Source organism: Theropithecus gelada, chromosome 19 (assembly GCF_003255815.1).
Source record: "Theropithecus gelada isolate Dixy chromosome 19, Tgel_1.0, whole genome shotgun sequence".
NCBI classification, from domain to species: Eukaryota; Metazoa; Chordata; class Mammalia; order Primates; family Cercopithecidae; genus Theropithecus; species Theropithecus gelada.
Window position 1 is genome coordinate 10,747,518 of NC_037687.1, and position 20,812 is coordinate 10,768,329.

General features: G+C 51.9%; 1 protein-coding gene across 3 annotated transcripts in view; it reads left to right on the forward strand.

Annotated features, from left to right (window-relative positions):
• The window catches only part of SMARCA4 (SWI/SNF related, matrix associated, actin dependent regulator of chromatin, subfamily a, member 4), a 100,977-nt gene that overhangs the window by 9,916 nt on the left and 70,249 nt on the right, over window positions 1-20,812 (forward strand). For 2 of the 3 annotated variants that reach the window (XM_025365715.1, XM_025365717.1), the window contains exons 2-8: window positions 11,929-12,181; window positions 13,087-13,219; window positions 13,999-14,403; window positions 14,727-14,825; window positions 15,484-15,742; window positions 17,141-17,267; window positions 19,028-19,201. In XM_025365715.1, coding sequence (XP_025221500.1) covers window positions 11,960-12,181; window positions 13,087-13,219; window positions 13,999-14,403; window positions 14,727-14,825; window positions 15,484-15,742; window positions 17,141-17,267; window positions 19,028-19,201 — 1,419 coding nt within the window. In that variant the 5' untranslated portion in view covers window positions 11,929-11,959. Of the gene's footprint in view, window positions 1-5,478; window positions 5,639-11,928; window positions 12,182-13,086; window positions 13,220-13,998; window positions 14,404-14,726; window positions 14,826-15,483; window positions 15,743-17,140; window positions 17,268-19,027; window positions 19,202-20,812 lie in introns of all 3 variants that reach the window. The other variant, XM_025365716.1, reaches the window with a different exon arrangement.

Sequence of the window (20,812 nt, forward strand, 5' to 3'; positions counted from 1 at the left end):
TGTATTTTTAGTAGAGACGGGGTTTCACCATGTTAGCCAGGATGGTCTCGATCTCCTGACCTCGTGATCCACCCGCCTCGGCCTCCCAAAGTGCTGGGATTACAGGGTTGAGCCACCGCGCCCGGCCTGTATTTCTTAATAGAGACGGGGTTTCACCGTGTTAGCCAGGATGGTCTCGATCTCCTGACCTCGTGATCCGCCCGTCTCGGCCTCCCAAAGTGCTGAGATTACAGGCTTGAGCCACCGCGCCCGGCCCAGACTCCATCTTAAAAAAAAACAAAAAAACAATGGGGTTATTGGTGTTCCATAGGGAGCATGGGTCAGGATGGATTTGTAACACTTGATGCAGTTACTGTATGTGTATATTTTTGCTGGGTCACATAGTCCCATGGAGACATGGTCAGAAGAGCTTGACAAACATCCATCTAATTAATACATAGGATAGCATTTGCAAGCTTGCAGTGTAGACACCACACATCCCTGTGGGGTTAGAGGGCCCCTTAAGGCAGAGAACTGTCCTGGATGCTTTTAGGTCCTCTGTGTAGGTGCTCTTAAGTGGTTTTCTTTTTTTTCTTTTTTTTTTGGAGACGGATTCTTGCTCTGCAGCCAAGGCTGGAGTGCAGTGGCGTGATCTCGGCTCACTGCAAGCTCCGCCTATCGGGTTCACACCATTCTCCTGCCTCAGCCTCCCAAGTAGCTGGGACTACAGGTGCCTGCCACCACTCCCGGCTAATTTTTTGTATTTTTAGTAGGGACGAGGTTTCACCGTGTTAGCCAGGATGGTCTCGATCTCCTGACCTCGTGATCCGCCCACCTTGGCCTCCCAGAGTGCTGGGATTACAGGCGTGAGCCACTGCACCAGGCCAGCGGTTTTCAAGTGAATGAAAATAAAGGGGGAGATTTCAGCCAATAAAATCATACGTAATTTCCAGTGCTAAGAATAATACTTGGTAACAGTTTGGTTCTTGTACCTTGTAGGTAGAATTGAGAAGACATTGTAATTTATCACCATTATATGATTTAGTTTCTGAAATGTATTCCCTTTTAAATGTAGAGCAGGGCTTTGCTACTTAATTATATTGCAAGTAAAATGCCACAGAGCAGTCAGCATTGGAGAAGTGCGGTTGCCTCACGAGGAACCCATTTCCACTCATTCTCTAAGACCACCACATATGTAATTTTAGGGTTCACAGATGAGTGCCCTGCACCATCAGGTCAGATGGGGGAGGTTTTTCTTATAGATTACTGAGGGGAACATTTTGTTTTGTAGTTCACGCATAGTAAACGGGCTGGCTCTGCCGAAGCCATCCTGCCCATTGCTGCTGTTCTGCCTAAGCCCCTGCCATAACATGACGCCCATGTTCGTCTGCTGCTGAAATGTGTCCATGAACAAATTTCCCCAAGCCCCAAAAAACAAAATAGCAGATATCCTGGGGCCAAACGTAAATATAATGCTGGTTTCTCAGGCAAAGTGAAAACAACCACCATAATTCCAACAAACAGATTTCCAAGGGATCCCATTGCCTGTTAGCAACCTGCCGTGCCTGGGGCTGGTCACCACAGTGCTTTAAAGACAAAAGCTGGCCGGGCGCTCAAGCCTGTAATCCCAGCACTTTGGGAGGCCGAGACGGGCGGATCACGAGGTCAGGAGATCGAGACCATCCTGGCTAACACAGTGAAACCCCGTCTCTACTAAAAAATACAAAAAAAATAGCCGGGCGAGGTGGCGGGCGCCTGTAGTCCCAGCTATAGGGAGGCTGAGGCAGGAGAATGGCGTAAACCTGGGAGGCGGAGCTTGCAGTGAGCTGAGATCCGGCCACTGCACTCCAGCCTGGGCGACAGTGCGAGACTCCCTCTCAAAAAAAAATAAATAAATAAATAAAAAATAAAGACAAAAGCTAGGGGTGGCGTGAAAGAAGAGACCAGACCTCTTCCTCAAGCAGTCTGGTTCCACATTTGAACATCAACAGATGTTTCTATTTTAGATGATAATTTTGATGAAGTTGAAAGTAATGAGAACATGGTAGTCCTCACATCCTTTGATCTTTCTGTTTTATTTCCACAGAGACACTTCCTGGGCATCTCCTGTGGGTATTTTTCTGATTTAGGTTTTTTTTTTTCTTGGAAGTTTTTCTTTAAAAATCTGAATATAAAAAGTAATAGATGGCTATTGTAAAAAATAAATAAAACGCGCCAGACATCTGTGATATGGAAAGTGTAAGTTCCTCATCACATGCCATCAGAGAGAGCTACTGACTGTGCTGACAGCAGTTTGTTCATGTTTTCTTTTGGGTAATCTCTATGCATGGATTAACACGCATATATATGTATATGTGTGTGTGTGTGTGTGTGTGTGTATATATATATACATTTTTTTTTTTGAGACAGAGTTTTGTTCTATTGCCCAGGCTGGAGAGCTGTGGTGCGCTCTTGGCTCACTGCAACCTCCGCCTGCTGGGTTCAAGTGATTCTCCTGCTTCCGCCTCCCAAGTAGCTGTGATTACAGGCACCCACCACCATACCCAGCTAATTTTTGTGTTTTTGTAGAGATGGAGTTTCACTATGTTTGCCAGGCTGGTCTCAAACTCCTGAATCCAGGTGATCCGCTCGCCTTAGCTTCCCACAGTGCTGGAATTACAGCAGTGAGCCACCACGCCCGGCCATATGCATATATAGTTATTCTTTCTTTCTTTTTTTTTTTTTTTTTGAGACAGGGTCTCACTCTGTCGCTCAGGTTGGAGTGCAGTGGCATGATCTCGGCTCACTGCAATCTCTGTCTCCTGGTTCAAGTGATTCTCGTGCCTCAGTCTCCCAAGTAGCTGGGACTACAGGCGCATGCCATTATGCCTGGCTAACTTTTGTATTTGTACTAGAGACGGGGTTCTGTGTTGGTCAGGCTGGTCCCGAACTCTTGGCTTCAGGTGATCTGCCTGCCTCAGCCTCCCAAAGTGCTGGGATTATAGGCATTTGCCACCACACCCAGCCTCACTTTGTTTTTTTGTTTTTTTTGTTCTTTTTTTGAGACTGAGTCTTCTCTGTTGCCAGGCTGGAGTGCAGTGGCACGATCTCAGCTCACTGCCACCTCCAGCTCCTGGGTTCAAGCAATCCTCTTGCCTCAGCCTCCCAAATAGCTGGGACTACAGACCAGCGTCACCACGCCCAGCTGATTTTTGTATTTTAGTAGAGGTGGGGTTTCACCGCGTTGGCCAGGATGATCTCAAACTCCTGACCTTGTGATCTGCCCACCTCGGCCTTCCAAAGTGCTGGGATTACAGGTGTGAGCCACCATGTCCGGCCTCTGAATTCTTTAATGGTGCCAGGACTTCTGCAGCATGGGTTGTGTGGGGGTTCTGATTGCTGGGCAATTGGAGCTTCTCAGGAGAAACTGAGGCAGTATAGCCACACCACTTCCAGACCTTTTGGCCCAGGGAAGCTGAGAGCTTATTTTTATCTCCTGTCCTCCTGGACGTTTGACTGAGTGTTTTAGATTTTTAGCTTTTAGATTTTCGTGCCTGAGTAGTTTCATTTCCGGTCATTCCTTCTGGCCACTGGCCTGGATTCCCAGGCTCTGTTTTCTCCTTGTGGAGGCCCCTGCAGCGCCCGATCCAAGGGCCGCACACATCTGGATTTGGCTCCCACACACATGTACTAACTATTCTCGCCCTTTTGGCCCCTGAATCCCCTTGTCCTTTGCTTTTTCCACCTGAGTAGGTGTGGCCTCCTGGTCTGCGATGAATTTCAGTGCTGCGTGAATTTCCCCTGCTAGTGACTTACCATTGAGGTCTCCATTGCAGGAGTCTAAGTGGCATCGTGTAAGACACCTTAGGGACAACCTTTGGGGACCCCAGGACTTTGCTGAAGATGCCAAATCCTTAGTTTCCTGTATAGAAGGGCAGGGATGATTGATGATGGGGGAAGAAGGGGTAGAGAGAGGGGTGTTCCTTGTCCTTAGATCTCTTTCCTGGCCGTGCTCATTTGGGCTTCCCATGTAGACATCTTGCGGGAGCAAGGTGCACCTGGCCCCACTCTCCATCCGGCTTCTACAGGGCTGGGCTCACACCGGTCCTTCAGGGAGGGTTAGCTGGCCAGGAGGAGTTTGAGGACTGAGAGCAACACCATGCTTATGGCTGTGGGAGCAAGGAGGGATAAGAGATGTTTGTGCGTCAGGCACTGTGGCTTGGGCTGGGTGCGGTGGCTCATGCCTGTAATCCCAGCAGTCTGGGAGGTTGAGGTGGGCGGATCACTTGAGCCCAGGTGTTTGAGACCAGCCTGGGCAACATGGTGAGACCTCATTTCTACAAAGAAATACAAAAATTAGATGGGCATAGTGGCACGAGCCTGTAGTCCCAGCTACTTGGGAGGTTGAGCTGGGAGGATCACTTGAGCCCAGGAGTTCAAGGCTGTGAGCTGGGATGGCGCCACTGCACTGCAGCTTGGGAGACAGAGCGAGACCTTGTCTCAAAAAAAAAAAAGGGAGGGTTCAGGTGTGGTGGCTCACATCGGTAATCCTAGCACTTTGGGAGGCCAAGGCAGGCAGATTGCCTGAGCTCAGGAGTTCGAGACCAGCCTGGACCACACGGCAAAACCCCGTCTCTACTAAAATACAAAAAAATTAGCCAGGTTTGGCAGCCTGCGCCTGTAATCCCAGCTGCTCGGGAGGCTGAGGCAGGAGAATCACTTGAACTCTACTAAAATACAAAATAATTAGCCGGGTTTGACAGCCTGTGCCTGTAATCCTAGCTACTCGGGAGGCTGAGGCAGGAGAATCGCTTGAACTCCAGAGGCGGAGGTTGCAGTGAGCCGAGATTGCGCCACTGCGCTAAGCCTGGGTGAGAGAGCAAGACTCTGTCTCCAAAATAAGCAAACAACCAAACAACAAAAGAATTGTTGGCAGCTGCCCAAATCTGTGTTCACTGATTGCCAGGGTGGGTGTGTCATGGCTGACAGCAGGTCCTGGATTGCACCTGGGGGTTTGCTGCTCTCCAGCCAGCCACTTCTGCCTGATGCATCCCCAAAAGGGGAAGCCAGTCTGTTGTTCCTGAGCAGCACTTGGCAGGAGTGTTACTCGTGGTTTGTGCTGGCAGGAGGCTGAGTTTCGGACTGGAGCTCTCAGGAGTGTCACTCATCTTATGACTCAGGTTTTCTTTTTGTTTTTGGTTTTGGTTTTTTGAGACGAAATCTTGCTCTGTTGCCGAGGCTGGAGTGCAGTGGTGTGATCTCGGCTCACTGCAGCCTCCGTCTCTCGGGTTCAATCAGTTCTGCCCTAGCCTCTCGAGTAGCTGGCATTACAGGCATGCATCACTATACCTGGCTACTTTTTGTTTTTTTAGGTAGATACGGGGTTTTACCATGTTGGCCAGGCCAGTGTCGAACTTCTCACCTCAAGTGACCCGCCCGCCTCGGCCTCCCAAAGTGCTGGGATTACAGGCGTGGGCGACCGTCCCCGGCCCATGGCTCAGTTTTCTCATTTCTGTTCAGGGAAGGGAGCCTCTGCTTCACATTTTGATAGGAGCGTCCGAGGACCTCATCCATGTGATGCTCCTAGTGTGATACTTTCACGTGCTAAGCAGCTGCTCAGTAAACCTGGGGAGAGATGAGCACCTTGATTTCACCAGCTGAGTAGCCGGCACTTCCTGCCGTGAGTGATTGTTTGATGTTTCAGCCTGTAGAGGAGGAGGTAGAGCCACAGGGAGGTTACCCGTGAGGCAGGTGGTACTGTGGCTTCACAGTCCATGTTCAGAGTGTGGGATGCATGGCAGTGAGTTCCACTGTGGCCTTGGCCTTGTGACCTGAACTCTTTCACTGCCCTGCTGTGTGGCCTCTGAGCCTCAGGGACTCATCTGTCAGCAGGACCACTGTAGTCCCTGTACTAGTGTGGCGGGAAGGGCCCAGTGACTGAGTCTCAGTTGTTACTGTCAGGTAGGCTGAGGCCCCTACCTCCTGGCTACATCTTCCTTCCTTGTCATTTCTTTGTGACTGAGACATCCTCAGCAGTTGTAAATCTCTGGGAGGGGAAGGCAAGCCACAGTGCCCCCTGGATTTGCAAATATCCCTTCGCTTCCTCTGTCATGACCTTGGGATAGAAGAGAGTTTCTTAAATAGGACTGCAGAAATGTTAAACCTCAAAGACCAAACTTGATGAACTGGCCTTCGTTAGAATTAAGAGCTTCTTTCTTTCTTTTTTTTTTTTTTTTTGATATGGAGGTTTACTCTTGTTGCCCAGGCTGGAGTACAATGGCACAGTGTCGGCTCACTGCAACTTCCACCTACCGGGTTCAAGCAATTCTTCTGCCTCAGCCTACCAAGTAGCTGGGATTACAGGCACGCGCCACCACGCCTGGGTAATTTTTGTATTTTTAGTAGAGACAGGGTTTCACCATTTTGGTCAGGCTGGTCTCGAACGCCTGACCTCATGATCTGCCTGCCTCGGCCTCCCAAAGTGCTGGGATTACAGGTGTGAGCCACCACACCCGGCTGATACTTTCTACTTTTTAAAAGTGGATACCGGCCACATACATGGTGGGTCACGCCTGTAATCCCAGCACTTCTGGAGGCTGAGGCGGGCAGATCACTTGAGATCAGGAGTTCAAGACCAGCCTGGCCAACATGGCAAAACCCTGTCTCTACTAAAAATACAAAAAAAAAAAAAGAAAAAAAGAAAAAGCCAGTTATGGTGGCGCGCGCCTGTAATCCCAGCTACTCGGGAAGCTGAGGCAGATAATTGCTTGAACCTAGGAGGTGGAGGTTGCACTGAGCCGAGATCATGCCACTGTACTCCAGCTTGGGTGATGGAGCGAGACTCTGTCTCTAAATAAATAAATAGATAGATATCTCAGTAGCCAGTAAGCATACGGAAAGGTGCTCAGTGCCATTAATTGTGAGGGACATGCAAATGAAGACCATAAAAAGATGCAATTGGACATTGATGAGAATGTTAAAAGTTGTAAAGACTGACAGCAAGTTTTGGGGTTGATGAAGAGCAACTGGGATGCTGTCCCTGTTTCGGAGGTGGGACCATGTGTGTAGATGATACGACTATTTTGGAAAACTAGCAAAGCTAAGTTTATGCTTTCCTTATAACCACCAGTTTCATTATTGTACACCTGGGAAGAACCAATGTCAGTGTCCACCAAATGACTCTCATAGCAGCTTGATTTGTGCTGACCAGAACCTGGTAGAGTACAATGTCTATGAAAATGACAGTGCTCAGATAAAAAGAATGGATGACTGTCCCAGACATGGTGACCCTGTGATTGTCTTTTTTTTTTTTTTGAGACAGGTTCTTTCTGTGTTGCCCACGATCATGGCTCACTGCAGCCATGACCTCCTGGGCTCAAGCAGTTCTCCCTACTCAGCCTCCCGAGTACCAGCTAATTAAAAAAAAAAACAAACTTGTAGAGACGGGGTCTTGCTATGTTGCCTAGGCTGGTCCTGAATTCCTGGACTCAAGTGATCCTTCTGCCCCGGCCTCCCAAAGTGCTGGGATTATAGGTATGACCCATTGCTCCCAACATTACATTATTTATATAGTTTATAAATTAGGTATCATAAGTATATACTATATATCATATAATATATATATTATAGGTGTGACCCACCACACCTGTCATTTTATTGGAAGTGCAGTAACAAGTGAAAGGAAGCTACAGTGGTAGTCAAAATAGTGGTTTCCCTGGGAGAGTGGTATTGACTAGGAGGGGCTCAAGAATGCCTTCTGGAATGTCGGGAGGGATATCTGACGCAGTGTTCTTGAAGCTGTTCACCTGTAATTCTGCGATCAGGGCGCGTACAAGTCAGTGAGAGTAAGCAGAATCACATGCTGCTGCCCTCAGTACTGAGCTGAGGACATGGAGTAGCTCCACGGCTCTCCACTTGGTGCTGCAGGTTGGCCAGTGCTTGTTCAAGTGCAGGCACCAGCAACTTCATCACATGCTTTGGCATTGGGTGATACTGCTGGAGATGGCTTTGCATCATGCCCAGGCTGTTTGGATCCCCTTTTCTGTCACTCCACACGTGTCTGAGCTTTCAATCCAGAAAGGAATTTGCGGATGCCGGTGGCACACGCGTTCCTGCTTCACTGCAGTCTGACTCTAGAGGCAGCATTTTCAGGAGCAGAGGCCATTCTAACAAGCTTCTGTGAAACCCCTGTTTCTAAACAGCAGACTTGCCATATTCGGGCACAAAATGGTTTTTTGAGGCAGCACCTTCGGTGTTCTCTGTGTGTCTGTTGATGAAGTTAGCACTGCTGTGAGTCGGAGCTCTTCCTGGAGTACTGTGATGGCATCGCATGATTTGATGGAAGGGAGAGGGAAGAAGTTCTAATGCTGAGTGTAAAGTATGATTAGGAGATCTGGGGGTGGTGGCATACATCTGTAGTCCCAGCTACTCGGGAGACTGAGGCACGAGAATTGCTTGAACCCTGGGGACAGAGGTTGCAGTGAGCAGAGATCACATCACTGTACTCCAGCCTGGGCGACAGAGCGAGACTCTGTCTCAAAAAAAAATGTACAATGAGGAGAGCTATAATTTCAGTCACTTCCTAGTGTACACTCATTGGCTTGTCCGCCATTAGAGAGGGAAAAGATGGTTTGCCCTTAATGACCTGGATCTTTTTTTCTTTTTCCTGTGAGACAGCATCTCGCCCTTTTGCCCAGGCTAGAGTGCAGTGCGCAGTCATGGTTCACTGCAGTCTCAAGCTCCTGGACTCAGATAACCCTCCCACCTCAGCCTCCCGAGTAGCTGGAGCTATAGGCATGTGTCACCAAGCGCGGCTAATTTTTGTATTTTTTGTAGAGATGAAGTTTTGCCATGTTGCCCAGGCTGATCTTGAATTTCTGGGTTCAGGCCACCCCCCTGCCTTGGCCTCCCAAAGTGCTGGGATTACAGGCTTGCTCGATTGTATTTTGCTGTCAGTTTCAGTTTATTTGACTTAGAATACAGACCTTCAAGTGAGGAAGAAGCTATAGGTCCCTGAATATCACAGGATCTGTGAAGTATGTGGCAGTCCTGTTGTCCCTTTTCCTACCTCATTGCAACACTCTTTGGGCCTGAGAAGCCTATGGGGACAAAAGGCCCAGAGGGAAGCGCCAAGGAGCCAATGCCTCCCCGCTGCCCTGGCCATGCCCACGTTGCTGGGCTTCCCACCTATATATAGAGGCAGCTGCAGGCGCATCCTCCCTGAAGACACACCCGCGGACCAGAGGCTTCAGGCTCCAAAATCAGCATCTTAGTAACGTAAACACAAGGTTCAGACTGTTGTCACATGGCAGAGGTGAGGGCGGCATCTCATAATCAGACAGTCCTGTTTCTGTAGCAGAATGTGTGAATATCCACATGGAGAGTCAGGTCAGATTTTGCCTCCAGATGAATTTCCTCGCAGTAACACATTTAGATTTTTTTATGTCAGGGTTCATCTTTTCAGGGTTCGCTGGAGTGCCAGTCACTGGTTCCTCCCCTGCTGAGTTTCCTGGTCCTCTCTCCTGCTGTTCGCCATGAAAGTGGAATGAGGTCGTTTTGAGCCTTCCGTCTCTTGTCTAAGAATATATCCCTATGGCTGGGTGCAGTGTCTGACACCCGTAATTCCAGCACTTTGGGAAGTCCAGGCTGGAGGATCCCTTGAGCCAGGATCAACAAGAGTTTGAGACCAGCCTGGGTAACATAGAGAGATCCCGTCTCTACAAAAAATTAAGAAAAATTAGCCAGGCATGGAGATACACTCCTATGGTCCCAGCTACTCTGGAGGCTGAGGCAGGAGGATGGCTTGAGCCCCTGAGGTCAAGGCTGCAGTGGGCTATGCTGGCTCCCCTGCACTCCAGCTTGGGTGATAGTGTGAGACTCTGTATACAAAACAAAACAAAAACCCCTACCTTTCAAATTAAACTTTTTCCCCGAGATTACCTAATACAATGTAATTTTTGACCAGGAACGGTGGCTCACACCTGTAATCCCATAACTTTGGGATGCCAAGGCAGGTGGATCACCTGAAGGTCAGACATTCAAGACCAGCCTGGCCAATATGGTGAAACCCCGTCTCTACTAAAAATAAAAAAATTGGCCAGGCGCGGTGGCTCACGCCTGTAATCCCAGTACTTTGGGAGGTTGAGGCGGGTGGATCATGAGGTCAGGAGTTCAAGACCAGCCTGAATAACATGGTGAAAGCCCATCTCTATTAAAAATAGAAAAATTAGCCAAGCATGGTGGTGCGCACCTGTAATCCCAACTACTCAGGAGGCTGAGGCAGGAGAATCGCTTGAACCTGGGAGGCAGAGGTTGCAGGGAGCCAAGATCATGCCGTTGCACTCCAGCCTGGGGAACAAGAGCGAAACTTCATCTCAAAAACATAAATAAAACAAAAAATAGAATTTTTTCTTTTTTTGAGACAGTGTCTTGCTCTGTCACCCAGTCTGGAGATCTCAGCTCACCGCAAGCTACGCCTCCTGGGTTCATGCCATTCTTCTGGCTCAGCCTCCAGAGTAGCTGGGACTACAGGTGCCCACCACCACGCCCGGCTAAGTTTTTTTGTATTTTTAGTGGAGATGGGGTTTCACTGTGTTAGCCAGGATGATCTCGATCTCCTGACCTCGTGATCTGCCCGCCTTGGCATCCCAAAGTGCTGGGATTACAGGCTTGAGCCACCGCGCCCGGCCAAAAAATAGAACTTTTTAAATCAAGAGAATTAAAAATATTCCTACACGTCTTACAGAATTTATCCTTAGAACCAGAAGTATGCTGGAGAGTTCAGGGGCAAAGAGATTCATTCCAAAAGGCACCTGAAACAAAAGACAGATTTGCGACATGCTTAACCAGAGAGGGGCTATCAAAAAACCCAGGGTGTCAGAGCCAGGAAATGCAGTGTAGCTGTTAGAATTTGTGTTTTAAAGACTATTAAATGATAAGAATTGCCACAGGTAAGATTATATGAAGGAGAGCCTAGAATATATTGAGAAGTTCCACAGAGCGTGTGTGCGTCTTCAGCCAGCGAGGACCTTCAGCCAATGAGGCGGGGAAGCCTCTTTACAGACACAAGTATCTTTCCTCTCCCACGTGTCCCTGGGTGGTTGGAGGACATCTCCTGATGCATATTAGCATCTAAAGGAAAAGGTGACGTTTCTAAGTGTCAGGGACCAAAAAGTGCCATTATTTGTGTCATCCTTTAAATTATCCTTTTTAAATTAAGTTCATTTATTTTAAGGGAAACTTGGTCTTACTACTTTCAGCGGAAAACCAGCAGAATTTGCCATAAATATTTGTTTTGGCTGAATTGATGGCATTTCAGTCAGAGGCTGTTTTTTTTTTTTCCTGAGACAGAGTCTCACTCTGTTGCCCAGGTGGGAGTGCAGGGGTGTGATCTGGGTTCACTGAGACCTCTGCCTCCCAAGTTCAAGCGATTCTTCCGCCTCAGCCTCCTGAGTAGCTGGGACCACAGGCGTGTGCCACCATGTCCGGATGATTTTCGTATTTTTAGTAGAGACGGGGTTTGCCTGGTTGGCCAGACTGGTCTTGAACTCCTGACCTCAAATTATCTGCCTGCCTTGCCCTCCCAAAATGCTGGGATTACAGGTGTGAGCCACCGCACCCGGGCAGTCAGAGGCTATTTGAGCCATAGTCCTGCTCTTTCTGTTAGGAAGATAAGCAAGTGGAGAGCAGTGTGAAGGGTAGACCAGCACCCCGGTGAGACATTCTCTGTCGTGATCAGGAATATGGCAGGAGACCCTGAAGGTCCCTGTGGGACAGTGCTTGTCTGTGAGCGTGGCCCACCTGTGCCTGAGATGTTGCACTTCCTCTGAGAGTGGTCATGAAGAAAAGGTTCGGGTGACTGGGGTGAAAGGTGCTGGCTTCCTGTTGGAAGGAGATTCTGATGTCCCTTGCTATCCCTGTCCTGCCTTACCCTGGGTCGTGAACCCCAGACTGACTGGGACTTTCTGCCAGCAGGAGGCCACGGTCTGCAGCTCCCGTGAAGATGTCCACTCCAGACCCACCCCTGGGCGGAACTCCTCGGCCGGGTCCTTCCCCGGGCCCTGGCCCTTCCCCTGGAGCCATGCTGGGCCCTAGCCCGGGTCCCTCACCGGGCTCCGCCCACAGCATGATGGGGCCCAGCCCGGGGCCGCCCTCAGCAGGACACCCCATCCCCACCCAGGGACCTGGAGGGTACCCTCAGGACAACATGCACCAGATGCACAAGGTAGGGGCCCCTGCCCCCTAGGGCTGCAGGCAGCCTCTGGACCGAGGGCCTTACTCAGAGGACGGGGGGGAAGCCTTCTTGTTGGAGGTGGCATGCCTTGGCTCAGCCCCCTATGCCGGGGCCCATGGCTGTGAACAGAGGGGTCAGCTCGTCGGACTCCAGCCTGTGCTGGCGCATGATCTGGGCCTGAGCAGCACATCGTGGCCCCCGCGGACACCTGCCCCACCGTTTCCGCTCCCTTGCTTTCTGCGTGGGAGATTTGGGAATATCACTCCAAAGTTTTCTTTTGGTAATGAAGAAAAACATCCAAATTACTAAAAAGGCTTTTAGCCACGTCGTTTCCCCCGTTCTGGCTGTCGAGCTCACCTGTGCCGCTCGCAGAGCCGAGCAGCGGGTTTCCTTTTCTCCGAGGCGTGCCCCTCAGCCACTCTCTTTACCACTCACCGGCGCTGAGCAGGACCTTCAGTCAGCGAGGCGGAGAAGCCTCTGTATGGTCACAAGTCTCTTGTGTGTGTCCCTGGGCATGGTTAGAGGACATATTCTCTTATACATACAACATCTGAAAGAAAAGGTCGTATTAGCATCCATAAGAAAAGTGATGTTTCTAAGTGTCGGGGCCACAGGAGGTCCCGGGTGGTGGAAGATGAGGATTGCCTGGCCACAGTCTCCCAGGTGCTCATGCTCCACTGGGTGACATTTATTTTGTGTACCTGTCTTGAGGCCTAAGTAGGTGTCAGAACCCTGCCTTAGAGCCGAGCCGTGTAGTAACGCTGGGGACTGGGGAGATGCATGTTGTCGTAGGTGGCCATTCTCAGTGCCCTCGAGCTTCTCTTGGGCAGCGCATAGCCGCGCCACCACCTCACGTTCCACATGCTCACCCTGCCTTGTCATGGTCCCTCTCGCAGCCCATGGAGTCCATGCACGAGAAGGGCATGTCGGACGACCCGCGCTACAACCAGATGAAAGGAATGGGGATGCGGTCAGGGGGCCACGCTGGGATGGGGCCCCCGCCCAGCCCCATGGACCAGCACTCCCAAGGTACCAAACTGCGTTCCTTCCTGTCTTGTGTTTGTCATACACCAGAGTCCTCAGATCATTTTCTTCCACTGGGTTCCCACAGGATGGATTCCGGGAGTACCTAGGATGATTTAGCCGGGTGGGTGGCCTGCCACAGAGGGCTGTCTGGCGTGGCATGGCTGGTGCTCTGTTCTGGCCACCTCGTCTTGGAGCAGCCCCAGAAGGGGAAGTGCTGGTTGGGGGGCAGACCGTATTCAGCATGGGTGATAGAGGACGGCTGTGCAGGGCAGCAGCCCCATGCCACCGAGGAACTTACTGAAAATACAGATTCCTAGGGCCTGGGACTCTGCTTTAATGAGCCCAGCAGGTGCCTTTTCTGTACGAGGACAATTGAGAAGTGATATGGTGGGTGACTTGCCAAGTTCTTGCTGTCATCAGGGGTGGGAAGCTCAGGGGCTCCACTGGGAATGGAAATGTTGGGGGTGGGCCTGGCCAGCCCGAAGATGTGGACCTCACCTGTGGACAGGCAGGCGGAGGCCGGGAGAGAGCCGTGATTTCACGCACAGGTTCTCAGCATTAACCAGCAGCACTTTACTGAGACGTGGGTTAAACCAAATCCACCATGCCGGCTACTGGGCTGAGGTGCCTCCAGCGCGTGCCCTCCAGGTGCCCCTGATTGACTCAAGAAGGATGCCATTTGGCCGTGCCCTGTCTCAGAGTATGAGCTGGTGTAGGGAAGAAGTTGTAAAAATCACAGACGTACGCTGCCTAGTGACCAGTGGGCTGGCCTTTCTCTGCAGGTTACCCCTCGCCCCTGGGTGGCTCTGAGCATGCCTCTAGTCCAGTTCCAGCCAGTGGTCCGTCTTCAGGCCCCCAGATGTCTTCCGGACCAGGAGGGGCACCGCTGGATGGTGCTGACCCCCAGGCCTTGGGGCAGCAGAACCGGGGCCCAACCCCATTTAACCAGAACCAGCTGCACCAGCTCAGAGCTCAGATCATGGCCTACAAGATGCTGGCCAGGGGGCAGCCCCTCCCCGACCACCTGCAGATGGCGGTGCAGGGCAAGCGGCCAATGCCTGGGATGCAGCAGCAGATGCCAACGCTACCTCCACCCTCGGTGTCCGCAACAGGACCCGGCCCTGGCCCTGGCCCTGGCCCTGGTCCCGGTCCCGGCCCGGCACCTCCAAATTACAGCAGGCCTCATGGTAAGGCTGGCTGCCCTGGCCCTCAGGTGTCTCAGAGCGAATGGCTGGGGCGTGGGTGGAGGAGTGGACAGACTGGGCTCTGCTGCCAACTGGGTTCCCCGGTTTGGGATTGCACGGGCCCATGCTGCACTTCTGGGTGCTCGGGTGGTGGGGGCAGCTGTCCTGCTAAATGCTGCTTCCCCAGCTCCCTGCTTCCCCTGGGGGTGCTGGTTAATAGGTGTATCTGCTGTGTCCCCTGAAGCCAGGGCTGCCCACGGGGCTGGGCACAGGCATAAACCTGAGGAGCACTATTTTCTCTTTTGTTTGTTTCTCCCTACGTGTAGGTATGGGAGGGCCCAACATGCCCCCCCCAGGACCCTCAGGCGTGCCCCCTGGGATGCCGGGCCAGCCTCCTGGAGGGCCTCCCAAGCCCTGGCCTGAAGGTGAGCTCCCTCTTCTATGGTGGTGCACCCATGGCCCGACTCCCCGTTGCAAGCTTGGGTGGCGCAGGCCTTGAGATGAACCCTGGCAGGGAGAAAGGGCCAAGGTGGCCAGCCCGAACCGCAGCCTGTACTTTTCTTGTGGTGGTCCCCGGGTCTCCCCTGTAGCCAGTCAGTTCCCAATGACTGTCGTTTTATCCCATCCCTCGTGGTCTTCACCCAGTCCCTGAGCCCTGTATATGTGGTTGCTCAGTAAGTGCTGCAGGCTCCCATCTGGTGGGCTCAAAGAGGCAGTGGGACTCATTACCCACCCTCTTGGAGCCTGAGGTTTAGCGATGGGCATTGAAGAGCAAATTGCTTCCATTGGATTTAGCACTGGGAGGAGACGACAGGAAATGCTGCTGTAGAGCCACAGACAGAACACAGAAGCCTCAGGGGTGTGGGGCTGGCCCCAGTGAAGGGTGTGAGGGACAAGGGTGAGGCTGAGATCTGGAGGAGGTTGGAGCCCAAGGCGGGTGTGAGGGACACCCCTAGGTGAGAGGTGGGAGATGGGCGGGGTCTGCCTGTCCCCAGGGCCTCGAGCAGCCCAGCAGCTTTCTGTTTCCAGCCTGGATGGGCCCCAGAGCTCAACACGATGCCCTGGCCCCTTGCCTCCTCCCAGGACCCATGGCGAATGCTGCTGCCCCCACAAGCACCCCTCAGAAACTGATCCCCCCGCAGCCAACGGGTCGCCCTTCCCCTGCGCCCCCTGCCGTCCCACCCGCCGCCTCGCCTGTGATGCCACCCCAGACCCAGTCCCCCGGGCAGCCGGCCCAGCCCGCACCCATGGTGCCGCTGCACCAGAAGCAGAGCCGCATCACCCCCATCCAGAAGCCGCGGGGCCTCGACCCTGTGGAGATCCTGCAGGAGCGCGAGTACAGGTGAGGGTGTGGTTCCCAAGGTCACTACTTTCTGTCCCCTATGTCCCCCTGGGGAAGCCACTCAACTTTCTCCCCCACCTTAGGAAACAGTGCCCTGTGCCCACCGCTGCCACTTGGCCTACACCTCATTCCTCACCTCCCTGCTCCCACTCTGGCTGCGGTCTGTTTCCCACACAGCAGTCTGAATTCTCTTTTTTTTGAGATGGAATTTCACTCTTGTTGCCCACGCTGGAGTGTAATGGCGCGATCTCAGCTCACCACAACTTCCATCTCCCGGTTTCAAGCGATTCTTCTGCCTCAGTCTCCCAAGTAGCTGGGATTATAGGCATGCGCCACTGCGCCTGGCTAATTTTATATTTTTTTAGTAGAGACAGGGTTTCTCCATGTTGGTCAGGCTGGTCTCAAACTCCTGACCTCAGGTGATCTGCCTGCCTTGGCCCCCCAAAGGGCTGGGATTATAGGCGTGAGCCACGTCGCCTGGCCTGAATTCTCTTTTCACGATTGATTGACGTCAGATCTACTCCCTGGATTAAAACCTGCCTGTAACTCCAATTATCTGCCCAATAATCTTTGCCTTATGTCCACTCCTGCCCAGCATCCTTCCTCACCCACCCCACTCTCTCTGTTCCTCTTCTCATTTATTTAATAAGTTAGGCTTTTTCATGCCCCAGGAACTTTGCACAGGCCGTGCTGGCTCCTTCTACTCATTCAGGCCTCATTGCTGGGATTCCCTCCTTATGGAGGCCCTTCCCGTCACTTCCAGCCACTCTCTGGAATTGCAGTGGTTATTTTATTTTTTTAAATCTCCGTTATGGACTGTTGTTTCTAATGAGGCTGAGAGTTCCTTGACTTGTTGATCTTGTTTAGTGGTAAGGCCCTGCGCTCAAAATGGTCCCTGGCATACAGTTGGTGCTCAATGAGTATGTGCGGAAAGACTGATTAAGAGGATTAGTTCACATAACCTTCCTATGTAACCTTTGTAATCTTCAGACCACACCTCTAGGGTCTCTCCAAGGGGTCGCCTCAGTTTTGAGATGAGAATGCTGAGGTGTGCAGGTGAAGTAGATTCTCACGGCCCTGCGCCTCATCCATGCCAGGGCTGCATGAAAACCCCAGCCCACCTGATGCCAGAACCTGGCTCACACCACTGAACAGGCACGAACTGGGCGCGCCTATCAGGAATCTTGTTTGCTGCCCCCTGAGGCCCGGTCCTGAAGAGTGTCCCTGGCTGCCTCCCTCTCTGCTCTGCCCTGCGGCCAGCATCCTCTTCTGAGGCATCTCTTGCCTCATGACCAGCACCCTCCTTCCTCGAGGGATGGGTCCCCTGCAGCTCCAGCTATAACCGGGTGCCCTGGCAAGCCTCTCACTGCCTTTGCTCCTTCTCTTCTCTGCTCCCAGGCTGCAGGCTCGCATTGCACACCGAATTCAGGAACTTGAAAACCTTCCCGGGTCCCTGGCCGGGGATTTGCGAACCAAAGCGACCATTGAGCTCAAGGCCCTCAGGCTGCTGAACTTTCAGAGGCAGGTGGGTGCCGGCACGGCCGCAGCTTTCCAAAAAGGGCCTTTGTCACCAACACTGCTGTTAAGCCTCCAAGTATGGCTTGCTGGGCTAGTATTACACCTGCCTGGGCTGTGAAAAGCAGCTGTGGCCACCCATGGGCACTCATTCACTGCAGAACCTTCCTCTTGCGTCCTGCACAGTGCTGGAGACATGGACCTCTCTACCCTAAAGCACTTGCCTCTTGAAGCAGACTTGCAAGGGCTTCTTTCTTCCTTTTCTTTTCCTCCCTTTCCCTTTTTTTTTTTTTTTTTTTTGGGAAACAGTCTTGCTCTATCACCCAGGCTGGAGTGCAGTGGCACAATCTCTGCTCACTGCAGCCTCCGCTTCCCGGGATCAAGCAATTCTCCTGCCTCAGCCTCTCAAGTAGCTGGGATTACAAGTGTGTGCTGCCATGCGTAATTTTTATATTTTTAGTAGAGACAAGGTTTCACCATATCGGCCAGAGTGATCTCAAACTCCTGACCTCAAATGATCTGCCTGCCTCGGCCTCCCAAAGTGCTGGGATTACAGGCATGAGCCACCATGTGCTGTCCCGCATGGGTCTATTTCTGAGTGTACTGTTCTTAGTGAGACCCTGGAGTGCAGTGGGGAGATCACAGCTCACTGCAAACTTGACCTCCCAGGCTCATGTCATCCTCCCACTTCAGCCTCCTGAGTAGCTGGGAGTATAGGCGTGCACCATTACACCTGGCGAATTTTTCCTTTTTTTGAAACAGAGTTTCACTCTGTTGCCCAGACTGGAGTGCAATGATGCTATCTCGCCCCACTGCAGCCTCTGGCTCTGTGGTTCAAGTGATTTTCCTGTCTCAGCCACTGAGTAGCTGGGATTACAGGTGTGCACCACCATGCTGGGGTTATTTTTTTTATTTTTTTATTTTTGAGACAGAGTCTCACTCTAGCCCAGGCTGAAGTGCAGTGGCACGATCTTGGCTCACTGCAACCTCTGCCTTCCAGGTTCAAGTGATTCTCCCACCTCAGCCTCCCGAGTAGCTGGGATTACAGGCACGTGCCACCACGCCTGGCTAATTTTTGTATTTTTAGAGACAGTGTTTCACCATGTTGGCCAAGCTGGTCTCGAACTCCTGACCTCAGGTGTTCCTCCTGCCTTGGCCTCCCAAAGTGCTGGGATTACAGGCGTGAGCCACCACTCTGGTTTTTGTGTTTTTAGTAGACTCAGGGTTTCTCCATGTTGCCCAGACTGCTCTCGAACTCCTGAGCTCAAGCCATCCACCTGCCTTGGCCTCCCAAAGTGCTGGGATTATAGGCATGAGCCATTGCTCCTGGGCACCTAGTTAATTTTTCGGTTAGTTTTTATAGAGGTGAAGTCTCACCATGTTGCCCAGGTTGGTCTCAAACTCCTGGGCTTGAGCAGTCCTCCCACCTTGGCCTCCCAAAGTGTTGAGATTACTGGTGTTAAGCCACACACCCAGCCAAGGGTGCTGTACTTCTGAATGACTCCTAAGAAGCTGTGTGTGTGGTAGAGGGGGGCAAGCTGGAGGTCCGAGAGGACCCACTGGCTGGGTGTCCAGAAGTGATCACCTTCTGTCCTGTGCTCGCCCTGCCCGGAGGCACCTATTAGATGTCCCCTGCACACACGGACTGGGTGTGTAAGGCACTTAAAATGCTCCTTTAGCGGTGTAGCATGTGACGTCATCATGCGTGTTCGTCATTGTGGATGCCACAGAGCCGTGCAGCGCGTGGGCTTGTCCTCTTCCCTCCTACAGCTGCGCCAGGAGGTGGTGGTGTGCATGCGGAGGGACACAGCGCTGGAGACAGCCCTCAATGCTAAGGCCTACAAGCGCAGCAAGCGCCAGTCCCTGCGCGAGGCCCGCATCACCGAGAAGCTAGAGAAGCAGCAGAAGATTGAGCAGGAGCGCAAGCGCCGGCAGAAGCACCAGGTACACCCCGGTGGCCCCAAGGCCCTGCAGCCCACTCATCTGGCTGCCTTGCTTGTCCCAGCGGTTGTCACGGGGCTGTGTTTGCTTTGTTCCTAAACATGCTGCTTGTCTCTCTCTTTTGCTCATCGTAACAGTATTCTAGGCACTGAGAACGTATTGGTGTAAAAACCCAATGGTAGGGAGAAGATAGTGATCAAATCCCTGCCTAGCATGTCTGGAAGGTGATAGGGCACAAAGAAAAATCAAGCTGGGATAGAGAGAAAGGAAAGGGCTGTTGTAGACCTGATGTTGGGGGAGTTCTTTCTTTTGAGGTGACATCGGGGCAGACCCCCAAGGGAGGGAGCCACACAGATCTGTGGAAAGAGCTTTCTGGGAAAAGGAGAAGGTGCAAGGGCCCTGGGGCTGGAATGTGCCTATGTTTTCTATGGAAAGTAAGGACCTGCATGTAGCCAGAGTATAGTGAGTGGCGGGGTGAGCTGAAGGAGGGGAGGGCAGGGAGGTGACGGGCAGGTGATGCAGGACCTTGTGAGCTGCAGGGAGGATCTGGGCTGTCGCTCTGAGTGAAGTGGGAGCCATAGAGGGTTCTGGGCAGCACAGGGACTGATCTGACTCAGGGTTTCCCAGGATGAGTCAATAAGATGGAAATCTTCAAATCTAAAGTCAAGTAAGGATTTGGGGATGATTGTGCTGATTTGGTCATTTATAGATTTTCTAGAGATTTTCTGTCATTTGTATCTTACTTGTGTAGTGTAAAATAATCTAGACAATCAGCACAACAATCTCTGTTAACATTTTTTTTTTTTTTTTTTTTTTTTTGAGACGGAGTCTCGCTCTGTCACCCAGGCTGGAGTGCAGTGGCCGGATCTCAGCTCACTGCAAGCTCCGCCCCCCGGGTTCCCGCCATTCTCCTGCCTCAGCCTCCCGAGTAGCTGGGACCACAGGCGCCGTCACCGCGCCCGGCTAGTTTTTTGTATTTTTTTAGTAGAGACGGGGTTTCACCGTGTTAGCCAGGATGGTATTGATCTCCTGACCTCGTGATCCGCCCGTCTCGGCCTCCCAAAGTGCTGGGATTACAGGCTTGAGCCACCGCGCCCGGCCAACATTTTTTTTTTTTTGAGATGGAGTCTCGCTCTGTCGCCCAGGCTGGAGTGCAGTGGTGCAATCTTGGCTCACTGCAACCTCCGTCTCCTGGGTTCAAGCAATTCTCCTGCCTCAGCCCACTGAGTAGCTGGGATTATAGGCACCTGCCACCATGCCTGGCTAACATGTTTTTTGTATTTTTAGTAGACATGGAGTTTCACCGTGTTGGTCAGGCTGGTTTTGAACTCCTGACCTCAAGTGATCCGTCCACCTTGGCCTCCCAAAGTGCTGAGATTGCAGGCATGATCCACTATGCCTGGTCAACATTTTTTTTTTTTTTTTTTGAGACGGAGTTTCACTCTTGTCATCTGGGCTGGAGTGCAATGGTGCGATCTTGGCTCACTGCAACCTCTGCCTCCTGGGTTCAAGGGATTCTCCTGCCTCAGCCTCCTGAGTAGTTGGGATTACAGGTGTACGCCACCACACCTGGCTAATTTTTCTTTTTTTTGAGACAGAGTTTCACTCTTGTTG